The 13,998-nt window shown below is 37.1% G+C and overlaps 1 protein-coding gene across 3 annotated transcripts in view; it reads left to right on the top strand.

The window, feature by feature from the left end:
- The window catches only part of LOC123925035 (NEDD4-binding protein 2-like 2), a 114,280-nt gene that overhangs the window by 58,708 nt on the left and 41,574 nt on the right, over window positions 1-13,998 (top strand). For all 3 annotated transcript variants that reach the window (XM_045978114.1, XM_045978115.1, XM_045978116.1), the window contains one exon: window positions 11,281-13,034. In XM_045978114.1, coding sequence (XP_045834070.1) covers window positions 11,281-13,034 — 1,754 coding nt within the window. The remainder of the gene's footprint in view (window positions 1-11,280; window positions 13,035-13,998) is intronic.

The raw sequence follows: 13,998 nt of genomic DNA, 5'->3' as shown, positions 1-13,998 counted from the left end.
ATTTTCCCATTTTTACTTCTTTTATTGATTTCTAACTTTATCCCATTGTGGTAGGAGAAGATAATTTGTATGTTATCTATCTGTTAAATTCTACTGAGACTTAATTTATGGTGTAATTTATAATTTGTTCTGGAAAATGTCCCATGTGTGCTTGAGAAGAATGTTTGTGCTATTGTTGTTAGATTCAGTGTTCTGTATATGTCTGTTAGATCCAGTTGGTTTACTATGTTAAATCCTCTATTTTCTTACTTATCTTCTGTCTGGTTGTTCTACCCATTACTGAAAGTGGGATATTGGGGGCACCTGGGTGGCTCAGTGGGTTAAAGCCTCTGCCTTAGGCTCAGGTCATGATCCCAGGGTCCTGGGATTGAACCCTGCATCGGGCTCTCCGCTCAGCAGGGAGCCTGCTCTCTCTCTGCCTGCCTCTCTGCCTACTTGAGATCTCTGTCTGTCAAATAAATAAATAAAATCTTAAAAAAAAAAAAGAAAGTGGGATATTGAAGTCTCCAGAATCATTGTACAACTGTTCATTTTTCCCTTCAGTGTTGTCAATTTTTGCTTCATATACTTTGATGGTCAGATATTATGTGCATGTTTATAATCATTATATATTCTTGTTATCTTGAACCTTTTATTAATATATAATGTTATTTTTCTCTTGTAATCTTTTTTGATTTAAATTTTATTTTGTCTGATATTAGTATAGGCACCCTTTCTCTCTTTTGTTTACTATTTGTGTGGAATATTTTTCATCTTTTCATTTTTACTCTTTGTATCTTTGGAGCTAAAGTGAGTTTTTTTGTAGATAGCATGTAGTTGAATCATCTGTTTTTTTTTCCATTCTATCAATCTCTATCTTTACCTGGAAAGTTCAATGGATTTACATTTAAAATAACTACTGATAAGGAGGGACTTCTGTCATTTTGCTTTTTGTTTTCTGTATGCCTTGTAGCTTTTTGTCCATCTTTTTCTGCATTACTGCCTTCTTTCATGTTGATTTTTTGCACTGAAATGTTTATGTTCCTTTCTCATTTCCTTTTATATTTATTCTATAGATATTTCTTTGTGGTTATTATGTAGATTTTAACCTCAAAAGTTATAACACTCTAATTTCAATTTATGCCAGCTTAGCTTCAATAATACAGAAGAACTCTGCTCCTTTATATTTCTATCCCTAATCCTTTTTAGTTGTTGATGTATCAAAATTACATTTTTCTATATTTGTGCCCCAAGACATAAAGTAACAATGCTTTTAAATGCATTGGTCTCATGTAGAAAACAAAAACAAAGCATAGTTACTAGCTTTTAAACAAATAATTATTTTTAATGTATTAGTCTCTTAAATCATATAGAAAACAAAAAGTTGAGTTACATACCATTGTTATTACAGTAATACTAGATTTTATAGTAGTAATTATTTTTAATGTATTAGTCTCTTAAATCATATAGAAAACAAAAAGTTGAGTTACATACCATTGTTATTACAGTAATACTAGATTTTATAATTGCCCATGTATTTACCTTTGTTGAGATCTTTATTTCTCCATTTGGCCTCAAGTTATTATCTAGGGTCCTTTCATTTCACTTTGTAGAACTCCCTTGAGCATTTCTTCCTAGACAACTATACTGATAACAGACTCCTCAGCTTTTGTTTATCTGGGAATGCCTTCTTTCTCCCTCACTTTTGAAGGATAATTTATCCTATATAGAATTCTAGGTCAACAACACCTCAACAATTTTTTTTTTAAATTAGCACTTTGATTGTATCATCCCTCTTCCTCCTGGTCTGTTAAGTTTCTTTCTTTCTTTTTTTTTTTTTTTAAGATTTTTATTTATTTATTTGACAGAGATCACAAGTAGGCAGAGAGGCAGGCGGGGGTGGGGGGGCATGCTCCCTGCTGAGCAGAGAGCCCGATGTGGGGCTCAATCCCAGGACCCTGGGATCACTTCCTGAGCCGAAGGCAGAGGCTTAACCCACTGAGCCACCCAGGTGTCCCGTCTGTTAAGTTTCTTTCTTTTTTTTTTTTTTTTGACAGAGAGAAATCACAACTAGGCAGAGAGGCAGGCAGAGAGAGAGAGGAGGAAGCAGGCTCCCCGTGGAGCAGAGAGCCCAATGTGGGGCTCGATCCCAGGACCCTGAGATCATGACCTGAGCTGAAGGCAGAGGCTTTAACCCACTGAGCCACCCAGGCGCCCCCCCCCCGCCCCCGTCTGTTAAGTTTGAGAAATCTGCTTATATTCTTATTGAGGATCCGTGTATGTGACAAGTTGGCTTCTCTGTTGTCCTCTTCAAGATTCTCTTTTTGTTTTTTGGCTTTTGAAAGTTTGACTCTATGGCTTTTTGTTGTTCTCTTTGAGTTTGTCTTGAGTTTATCAAGCTTCTTGGATGTTTATATTCATGTTTTTCATCAAAGTTGGGAAGTTTTCTGCCATTATTTCTTCAGATATTCTCTTTGTCTCCCCCCCACCTTTGTGGGACTTCCACACTGTGAATATTTATCCAGCTGATGGTATCCAACAAGTACCTTAGGCTTTGCCACTTTTCTCCAATCTTTTTTCTTTCTGTTTCTCAGACTTGATAATTTCCATTGTCCTATCCTCAAGTTTGCTTATTCTATCTTCTGCCTACTCAGATCTGCCTTTGAATCCCTCTAGTGGAATTTTCTTTACAGTTTTTGTACTTTTTGGCTCAGAATTTTTCTTTTTTTTTTTCAGGTTTTTGATCTCTTTATTTATATTTCTATTTTGTTCATACAAAACTTTCTTGGTATTCTCCACATCTTTAGTTCTTTGATCATTTTAAAAGTAGTTTTAAAGATTGTCTAGTTGATCTGCCAATCAGTTATTTTTTCAGGGACAATTTCTGTATATTTTTTTTCTTTGAAATTGGCCATACCTTTCTGTTTCTTTGTATGTCTTATGATTTTTTGCTTGAAAACGGGACATTTGAATAAAATAATGTGGAACTCTGAAAATCAGATTTTCCACCTTCACCATGATTTGCTGAGTTTTTTGGGGTGTGTGTGTGTGTGTGTGTTTTGTTTTACTTTGGTTTTATTTTTGGTTTTGTTTTAATGTTGTAGGTTGTCTCTGTGCTATGGATCAACCTATGATGTAAACTGTAAACTTAAGGTCCTCTCAAGCCTTTTTTTTCTTTTTAAAAAAATTTTATTTATTCATTTGAAAGAGAAAGCAAGAGCACAAGCAGGTGGGGAGGATCAGAGGGAAAAGGAAAAGCAGACTCTACACTGAGCAGGGAACTTGACTTGGGTCTCCATCCCAGGATCCCGGGATCATGACCTGAGCTAAAGGCAGATGCTTAACCGATAGAGCCCTGCAGGTGCCCTCGCAATTCTTTTCTGAGCCTGTGCCTTTTCCTAGGTATGTGCAGTCATTTCCTAATTTTCCCCATATACGAAGTTGCTTTTGAATGTCCTAGTCTTTAATGTATGGCTCCAAAAAAGAGAGAAAAAGAAAAATGAAAGTGGGGGATAAATGGTGTCAGCCCTTTAAATCTCCTGGAAGGCACTTCAGCTAGAGAAATGGTTTGCTACAATGGGGCAGGGGAGTTGTGCAAAACAATGGCTGCCCTCTTCTTTGTCTGCACTTTAGTGCGTAGTAGTAGCAATCAATGATCAGAGCACAGATTCCTATCATTGGAGAAAAGATCTTTTTTTGCTCACCCTGGCTTCTACAGACTATGTGCAAGCTGTTTCAGGAACACATGCACAGCTGCCTGGCATGGGACTTTTTGACCAAACACCTTCACCCATTTTATCTGTCTTACACCTTATCCCTCTGCTAAACACCAGTATGTTCCCCGTATCTCTGAGCTCTTTTTAGACTTCACATATGAGTGAGATTATACAGTATTTATCTTTCTCTGTCTGACTTATTTCACTTAGTATAATACCCTTAACGTCTATCCATGGTATCACAAATGGCAAGATTTTCTTTTTCTTCTTTTTTTTTTCCTTTAAAGATTTCATTTATTTATTTGGCAGACAGAGATCACAAGCAGGCAGAGAGGCAGGCAGAGAGAGAGAGGAGGAAGCAGGCTCCCCACCAATCAGAGATCCTGACACAGGGCTCGATCCCAGGACCCCGGGATCACAACCCAAGCCGAAGGCAGAAGTTTTAACCCACTGAGCCACCCAGGTGCCCCTAGATTTTCTTCTTTTTAATGGCTGGGTAATATTCCGTTGTATATATATACACACACAGCAATTTTCTTTACCCATTTATTCAATGTTTTGAATTTTAAAATCTCTCCTGGAACTGCATTTGTGCTTCCTTTTCTTTTTTATTTTATTTTATTTTTTTTAGAGAGTGAAACAGAGAGAGAGAGAGAGAAGGAGAGAACAAGCAGAGGTGTAGGGGAGGGAGAGAGAGAATTCCAAACAGGCTCCATATCCAGCATGGAGCGTGGATGCAGGGCTCAATCTCACAACCGTGAGAACATGACTGAGGTGAAATCAATAGTGGGTTGCCTAAGTGACAGCCACCCAGGTGCCACTTGTGCCTGCTTTTTCATCCCTAAGACTAAATCACTTCTTTCCCCCTTAAATTAATCTTACCAGGGAATTGTGAATTTTATTCATCTTTTCAAATAACCAACTTCTGGATTTTTTGGTCCTGACTCTAGTGTGTTTATTTTATGTTACTTCTTGATTCTTTTTGATTCCTCCCCTTCTACTTTTTCGGAGTTTTTTCTGCTCTTCTTTTTCTAACTTCTTCAATTGTGTGGTTAACTCTTTAATTTTGTACTTTTGCTTTTTTTAAAAGTGAACATCTATGGGAAATATCCCCTCAAATGCCACTTTTATATGTAATTATTTTTTCCTGTTATTCACTTGTACATATTTCCATTACAAATTTTTCTATCCATGAATTTTTCAACATTTTAAAATTTTTTTCCAAAAAGCTTTTATTACTAATTTAAAAATTAATTGCATTATGGTCAAAAAATATCATCTGTATATTAACAATGCTTTGAAATTTATGGAGGCTATCATGATGGCTTGGTTAATTTCTCTAACTATTCCAAATGGCTTGAAAAGAATGTGCTTAATTTTTTAATGTAGTGCTCCATATAATCATTATATTGAGCATTATTAATTGTGCTATTTATAACTTTCATATCCTTTTTTTGTCCGCTTGTTCTATCAAGTACTGAGAAAAATATTTTAATCTCTGATAAAGATTGTGGGTTTTTCAGTTTGTCTGTATTTGGACACTTGAAAAATCTTACTCTACTTCTGATAATGTGCCATTATATTAAATAAATCACATTTTGAGTACTTTCCAGCTCTTCTGTCTCAACTGTTCTTTTTTGTATAAATCATACTAGCCACTGTCACATTCTAATCTTGAATAGTATCCTCAGAGTCTTAGTGACTATATAAGATTATTTTGTTGTTGATATGTGGTAAAAAAAAGCTGCCATTGACAAAATATTCATCAGGTGCCAGAGGTTGTGCTTTATTTACAGTGTTTTATTTACAATAAAAGTCTTTTTAATCTAAGATAATTGGGACAAGCAGATGGTTTGTTCATTGGAAAAGTTGATTAAGTGAGGAATCATTAAGAGATGATACATATTTTAAACTTTTTTTTTAAAGATTTTATTTATTTGACAGAGATCACAAGTAAGCAGAGAGGTAAGCAGAGAGACAGGCAGAGAGAGAGGAGGAAGCAGGCTCCCTGCTGAGCAGAGAGCCCCATGTGGGATTTGATCCCAGGATCCTGAGATCATGACCTGAGCTGAAGGCAGAGGCTTAACCCACTGAGCCACCCAGGTGCCCCTAATCTTTTTATTTGAACGTAAAATGCATGCTTACATATACATCCATTCACTAATATTTTTGTATGATTCTCGTTAGTGTATGATTCTGGTTATTTTATTTTTTTATGTATAAGCCATACCTGTAATACATTGCCAAGAATTTCTTGTTTCTATTGATGTCAGCTGGAAGGAGAACCCAAAGAAATCTTCAAAGCAATGTGAATGCAGAATTACAGGATTTTACGATTTTGAACCAAACTTCATTGTCATCCTGCCCATACTTCATTTGATAACAACTGTTTAATGCCTCATCTTTATCAATTCAGTTACTTCAATTTAGTTTTTTATAGAAACTTTCTTGTATTCCTATTGCACTCATTGATGTAATGTTTACATAGTGTTTAATCAAACCACATAGTTATAGTAACAACTATAATTAGCATAAACAGACTTGGGAAAAACTCATCTGTCTCTTTGTAAATAAATATACAGCCCTAAACAATGGGAGCAGAAAGGTATGGTTGTACTAGAAAGCAGCCAGTAGGCTGGGAACATTTTTTTGTACCATTGGCATCACTCATTATATTGTACAGAGGCAATGGAGAGGATTATTAAATCTGTTGTGTCAGTTAAGTATAGGTCATTTAGGACCATCTATATTAGTAAACTTTACAACTCTGTAAGGAGGTAATGTTATTCCCATTTTAGAAGGGAAATCTGATTTGCCCAAGATCTCACTACAGCTTATTATTGAACCAGGACCAAGATTTATGCCTGGATTTGTTCAACTGCAGTCATTCCAAAAAGCTGTTAGACCTCTCTTTTACAATCTGTGTGTGTTTTAATCGAATTTTACTTCATGTATTGCTCATGCTTCATGAATTAGCATAGAGACCTCTCCAATTGAAAATACTGGTTTTAGGAGTGCCTGGGTGGTTCAGTTGGTTAATCGTTTGCCTTTGGCTCAGGTCATGATCCTGGAGTCCTGACATGGAGCCCCTAGTCAGGCTTCCTGCTCAGTGGGGCGTCTGCTTCTCCCTCTCCCTCTGCTCCTCCCATGCTTGTGCTCTCTGTCTCTCTCTTGCTCTCTCTCTCAAATAAAATCTTAAAAAAGGAAAAAAGTTAATACTGGTTTCAGCTCCTTACTTTAGGCACTTACTATACCTTTTGTTTGCCCCCAGTAGTTAGTTAGTTTTGTCTTTATCTGGATGTTCTCTCTCCTCTGTCCTCAAGTCACAGCTCACTTGGTCAGGTTAGCTTGCCTCTGAGCAAACACTCCTTCTATTCTTAAGAGGTACACCCATTCCTACCCAGGAGTGTGGATTCTCAGCCACCATCTAGAAAACAAAATATTATTAATCAGAGATGTGTTACTATTTGTTCATTTCTTTTTCTTTTCTGAAGCTACAGCCTGTGCCTCCAACTCTCCTGATTTCTTCTCCATGACTAACTTCTTTGTAGTGATGTTTCTTTTCTTTTAATGGTGCCATTCATCCCTAAATGAATCAGCACAAATGAGATCAAGTTTAATGAGCCTTGGCACAGGTTTGATGAGCCTCCCACACTTTATAAATATATCTACTGATTAGCCACCTCCCATACATACACATTGTAATGGAAGTTATCACCTACACCATCCCTTCTCTTCTCTCCCAACTGCTTCACAAGTCAGTTATTGGTTTGTGTTTTCTTTCCAGAAGGCCTGGTTCAAATGCTGCATCAGGCACGGTAGCTATAGAGAGCTTCATGGTACAGAACTAGTACAAGGTGCAGGCACACTTCCCTGTGCAGTCAGACTTCTGATTTTCATTCTTCTTGGCATTGTGTTGTATTTTCAATTGAAATTCCAATCCTTAGTGTCTCCTTTGACCGACTCTTTTAACAAACTACCTTAATAAATTCTCTGATTTCCCAGACTTTGATAGTTTATTTTTTAAGACACCTCATTCTTTCATGACATCACGAAATATTCATTATTAGCAGGTTTCTACTCCCCTTTTTCTAAATAGCTATCAGATTGTAATCCATTCAAAAAACAAAAGAACCCTTGAGGAATATTGGCAAAGCCCTCATCTTCTCCCCTTTCTAACCTCTGCTATAAGGACAGATTAGTCTATTGGTTCAAACTCTGAACTTTGAGGCAACCGATTTGCGACTCTGTCTCTAAACACATACCTTTCATAGGCTTCTTTCTATGTCTCAGTAAATGGCCGCTTCATCCCTTCAATTGTTCAGGCCCAAATCCTTTTACTCATACTTGATCTTTTTCTTATACTCTATATCTAATTTATTTTCAAGTCTTGCTTGTTTTTCTTTTAAAATACATCCAGAATATGATCATTTCTCACTACTTCCACCCTGTGACAAATGAATAAATTCCAGAAGCAGACCCTTACGCCCATTTGCCAATCCAAATTTTAGGCCATCTACCGACTGCTAATATGGGGCCTTGACATAGAGGCTGATTAGGAAGATGGATTCTGCTCCGCACCACCTCTTCTCACTTTCTGCTGTTGTTTAGTGTTTGCTTTGATTCAGAAAGAGAGAGGACAAGAGAAAGCTCTCGAGTCACTACTAGGTGATAGTAGAAGTCAAGGCCCAACTGCTCTTTCCATGGGAAGGACTAGCTCTTACCGGCTGAATATTTCTGTTTATGTATATGTGACAATTTGAAGATGAAAGGGAGGAGAGAAGAAAGTGAGAGAAGGGAAGTATTTTTATAAAATTTTCTTTTTAAATTAAGAAACTGTTTTGCAGGATGGTTAAAGAGTATGAACTCTTAGAGACAGCCAGCTTTGGTCTGAATCCTGCCAGTAGCCATGTGACGTTGGGCAAATTCTTTTTTCCTTTTCCAGTTCTATTGAGAAATAATTGGCATCTACCACCATATACATTTAAGGTGGATCGCATGATGGTTTAATTTATTTGTGTTGTTAAATAGTTACAATACGTTCTGTTAACATTTATCATGTCATGTAGATGCAATTTTTAAAAATAAAGAAAATCCTCTTTGTGATGAGAACTCTTGGGATCTCTTGTCTTCACAACTTCTCTGTATACCACACAGCAGTGTTAATAATAGTCATCATGTGGTACATTACATCCCTAGGACTTATTTACCTTATAACTGGAAGTTTGTGCCTTTTGACCACCTTCTTCTAATTCCTCCTCCACCAAGCCCCCACATCAGGTAACTGCAGCTCTGATTTCCTTTTTCTATGAGTTTGGTTTTTGTTTTGTATTGTTTTTAAGATTCCACATGTAAGTGAGGTCATACAGTATTTGTCTTTCTCTCTCACTTATTTCACTTGTCATAATGCCTTCAAGGTCCATTCATGTTGTTGCAAATGATAGGAATTCCTTATTTTTAATGGCCAAATAATATTCTGTTGTATATATATACCACTGCTTCTTTATCTCTTTATCTCTCAAAGGACTCTGGTTGTTTCTGTCTTGGCTATTGTAAATAATGCTGCTATGAACATGGGAGTGCAGATAACTTTTTGAGTTAGTGTTTTTGTATCTTTTGGGTATATTCTCAGTATTCTCACAGTGGAATTACTGGATCATATGGTAGTTCTGTCTTTAATTTTTTGAGGAACCTCCATAATGTTTTCCACAGTGGCTGTAGCTAGGCTAATTCTTTAATTTCTCTTTTCTCAGTTGCCTTTCTGAGATGGGGATAAGACTAGCATTTGCCTTACCGCATAGCATTGTTGTGAAGATTAGGTGAGTTAGTACGTGTAAAGCAACTAGTCTTCATACATAGCAAGTGTGCAATGAATAGTTTGTTTTTTTAAAGTCAGTTTTCAAAGTCACATTGTGGACATTAGAATTCCTGATTGCATAGGGAGTTATGACCTGTTTTGTGTCAAACCATACATATCTAGTAACCCCATTTCCCCTGATTAGGGGTCTCTTTCCTTGTGCTGTGGAGATCTGTTTCAAGCTGTACATTAAGAGATTTCATCTCCACAGAATCACCAGTCCTGGCATGAGTTTTAAGTCCTCAGTGTATTACCATTTACTGCAGTAAATAAGGCAACAACAAGCTCTACCTAACCCTTTCTTCCTTTCCCTATGATGGATGGTTCATGTTTGGTCAAAGAGAGTGCAGTTTGTTTTTAGAGTAATATTCTAGTCTGTAGTATGAGTCTCTTTAACTTATTGCACCTTAGGCTTCCACTAAAGCTTTCGCTGGAATCAGCTAGACCTGACTATGAGGAGTTACTGCCAAATATGGCATTCTTTAATTGACATTCTTTTTATAGAAGTCCCATCACAACTGCTTCTGAGTAATTTAGCATTTCCTAACGTTCTTTCTACACTAACATCTAGGAATGTGTAAACAAGGACAGCAGCAATTAGGGGACAAAGAACAAGGTGTATGTGTATTGAAAATTGTCTGACAGCATGGGATGGAATAAAGCAGGCCAGGGACCAGGGGTAGATTTTACAAGTTCCTTTGTCTAACACCCAGCCAATCAACTGAATTTTTTCTTCATTATCTCTTTTGGCTTCCATGTTTGTTTGCTTGTTTAATTGTTTATTTGTTTTTCTGTTCTCTTTCCTCGATTTTTTTTCCCTCAGCTGTGTCTGTTGTCCTTCCCCCCACTGCATTTTACTATGTCTCTATCTGTACCTTATAGAAGATAACCTGACCTTTATATTCTATATTAGAAAATGTTCTCTATCCTCTTTTTTCTGTTAGGATTTTTCAAAAGATTACCTTCAATTAAGGACAACTGTGAACTTTTAGTGTGCTCAGTGGGAACACTATTGTTCTTTTAGATGGGATAATTTTTTACTGTGGAATGGTCTCTGGCATTGCAGGATGGGAAATATCCCTGGCCTCAGTACCAAGTGCCAGTGACACATTTCCAGTCATTGTAACCACCAAAAATGCCTTCACACATTTATAAACACTTCACAAGGTAAAGGTGGAACCTCTCCTTTGGAGCCACTGCCAGGTAGGCAATTAGAAGCATATCACAAATGCTGGACTTTGCTGCTTGTCATCGAATGTTCTTTGCAATTGGATGGAGCAATTTAATTGCCACACTTTTCATGTCTAGTGAAAACCTAGCTATTAAAGCTACTACAGGTGTCCCATTGTGTGACTAAGCCAGCTACACTTTCCAAAATTCAAAATTTAGAAAAACCAAGATGTTTGTTGGTAGGCTATTTATATAATATTTTGCATATATAAATAATATCTTCCTAAGCAAAATATTAAGTTTTCATAAAGTTATTGGTTTATGAAACAAGTATGTGAAAATGACTTGTAACTTTCTTGAAGTGTACTCATTTTTAACTGAGAGAATTAAAGTTTCCCTCTTTTTCAAAGTAATTTAAAATTACACCACGAAGTACACAATGCTTTAGAATCTCTTGTACTAATGATTTGTAACTTTGCACAATAAGAGTATGTTTTAGTTTGCTAGTGTTATACAAATAATTAAGTTATAAATGTTCTTAATTCTTTTATATTTCAGAGAAAGAGATTTGAAGAAAACTGGGCACAGGCTCAGCAAAGCCAAACAGAAGAGAAACAGAAAAAGAAATAAAAAGCAGAACAATTATAGTAAAATCATGGGGGAAAACTCATTTGAAACTGCAAGTTATCATACACTAGGAGATCAGGACCCATCTCAGAGTGAAGAGGAAGATGTCAAAGACACCAAAAGAGAATCAGTGTGCACTTTCACTGGTGCACTGGGAAATAAACGAGGAGCATTAGTGAACAGCCACAAAGACGAAGTATGGAAAAGCATAAATCCCGAAGATAGTTTTCCAAATGTTGTATCTGCAGTTGAGCCGGACAATACATTAAAAAATGATCTCCCCAGAGAAAATGATGATTTGTTTCTAAATATGTCACTGATGCCAAATGAAAACTCAGTGACTGGCCTGACAACGACTCAGAATCTTTGGTGCGTAACAAGTGATGAGTGCTCTAGCACAAAGGTAGGGAAGCGTCCTGGAAATCGGCGTCCCACGGCATCACACGTCCAGAGCGGATCTGCTCACATCCCGAGCTCATTTATGCAAAAGAGAGAGAAGGTAGATAAGAGACTCCAAAATGAAACAATCCTGTGCCATCCGTATGCGTCCAGAACCTCAGATGAAGGTTTAAGAACGGAACAAGGAGTAAGTGCAACTAAAAGCAGTTTTTGGGCTCTTTTTCCAAACAGTCTATCTGATGAAGAATTACAGCCAGGCTCTGAGAGACAATCCTGTTTGGGGAGCTGGCCTGAGGGACCTCATAAGTTTATATGTGAACAAAGACCAAAGAAAGATAGATGGCAAAAATCGGCCTCTCCAGACAGCAGGGGACAATTGATTACATTGATCTCCACTTCCGAAGAAACTTCAGTACCAGGAAGCAGTCCAGAAACACTGGTAGAGGAGAAGCTTTTGATAGAAAATGAAGATTTGTCACCTTCAACTGAGAATACAGGTTCAATCATAGCAACAGAAACAAGTATCTTTAGAAGCTGCTTGCCTAACCTGGATATCTCAAAGAGTGACTTACACTCAACAAAGAATAAGAAAAGGAGAGAGAAACGGCTTTTCAATTTGGCACCAAACTTTAACTTACTGGCACAGAGCTATATCGATGTAAAAGAAAGAGGTGAATGTGGCTTGTTAACAGAAAGCCATGGACTAAAAATCATTTTGGAAGAAGAAAAAGACAGAATTTCAGAAATACGTAATAAAGAGGAGACCACGCAAAAACTCATGACCTTTAATCATCACCCATCATGGTTTTACTTTGATATTATGGAAGATCCTCCTCTAAATGTTGGTAGACGATCTTATTCTCATTACCTGCCATTTAATACACACTCTGTATATTTTTACAAAAACCCTATTCCTTCTCTTGTGCTACAATATACATTTAGCTTTCGGATGGTATCTTTTACAAGCATGAAATCATTTTTGACTTCCAAATCTCAAACAAGAGTAGATAACCAACCACGTGACATTGGGTTTGTTTCTTCAGAAGTTTTAAGTAGCCGGCCTGATCCTTTGTACTCTTTTAGGGTCACTTCTGATCTTCACTTTTTAAATGAAAGTTTTGATGAGAAGCTGGAGACATGGGAAGAACCTAAGCCATTACAGTTCTTGCAAACTGAAGATAACCAAGATTTTACAAGCCCTGGTGTTGACTCCCTTGAGCTGCAATTATCACAAGGGTTTGCCTTTCAACTAGTAAAGCTTTTTGGATCACCTGGAGTTCCAATGGGTAAACTATGTTTATTCACTCCAAATAAAAATTCTAGTTTAACATATAGGAGTAGTTTTTTGAAGTGTTTCTACCTTGTGTTAGTGACTTCGTGCAGTTAATTGATCTGGTGTTGCCTTTCAGTAGTGGAAGTAGAGGACCCGTGACAAATGGTGCGCGGTCTTCAGAGTCATGCCTCCACCTTGAGGACTGGCAGTCTTAAATGTCTTTGAACACTTAGAATCTTTGGACTCTCGGTATAAATAGACACTGACAAGAACAAAGGATGAGGCAGGCAAACAGTAATTATGTAACAAATTGAGAAGAGTTACCCTTTTTTAAAAAAAATCTTTCTATTTTATACATTTCCCTTATTTGGCACTTGACCCTTTTCTTTCTCATTCGCAGTATGATTTGTAGATATGAGCATAGTAGAGAGGGGAGAGGAGTGAAGATTAAATGATGAAAAATATCTGAACTAAGTTAAGTTTTACAACTATCTGAGAAGAATATTAAAAAGAAGATTAAGAAGGAGTCTGACAGGTTGACTTGAAATGTTCCTTCTTGCTATTGTTGTTTTCGGAAATGAAAAACCCACCGGTGATTAAAACGTATGAGAATGTCTTTGTAACATGCTAAGTAAAATTCTAAATAAATTTCTTCTAAGTACTAAACATATTTAAGATGCTACGTGTCTTACACAGGAAAGGGAGCACATATCCCCATTTTTGCTTATCTGTAAATCAGTGGTAGTGTCAGGGATCTCCTGGAGTAGAATGTGTCCCCTTCCTTGGGGACTGAACAGGAAGAGCCAGGAAGTCAAAGCTCCAATCTCCATACTTATCCTGTATCTTCCGGATATTCTTTCTTTTCTACACCAGCTGGGTCCCTGGGCCCTGCTCTTATCTCACAGCTTATCTTCCAGAGGTTTTTACTTTGCTCCTAAATTTCTGCTGTTCTGCAGCGAATGGGTCCTCAGAACCCA

The sequence above is a fragment of the Meles meles genome, chromosome 14, assembly GCF_922984935.1.
Source record: "Meles meles chromosome 14, mMelMel3.1 paternal haplotype, whole genome shotgun sequence".
NCBI classification, from domain to species: Eukaryota; Metazoa; Chordata; class Mammalia; order Carnivora; family Mustelidae; genus Meles; species Meles meles.
Note: the sequence above shows the minus strand (reverse complement) of the source record. Positions and strands in the feature narration are given on the sequence as shown.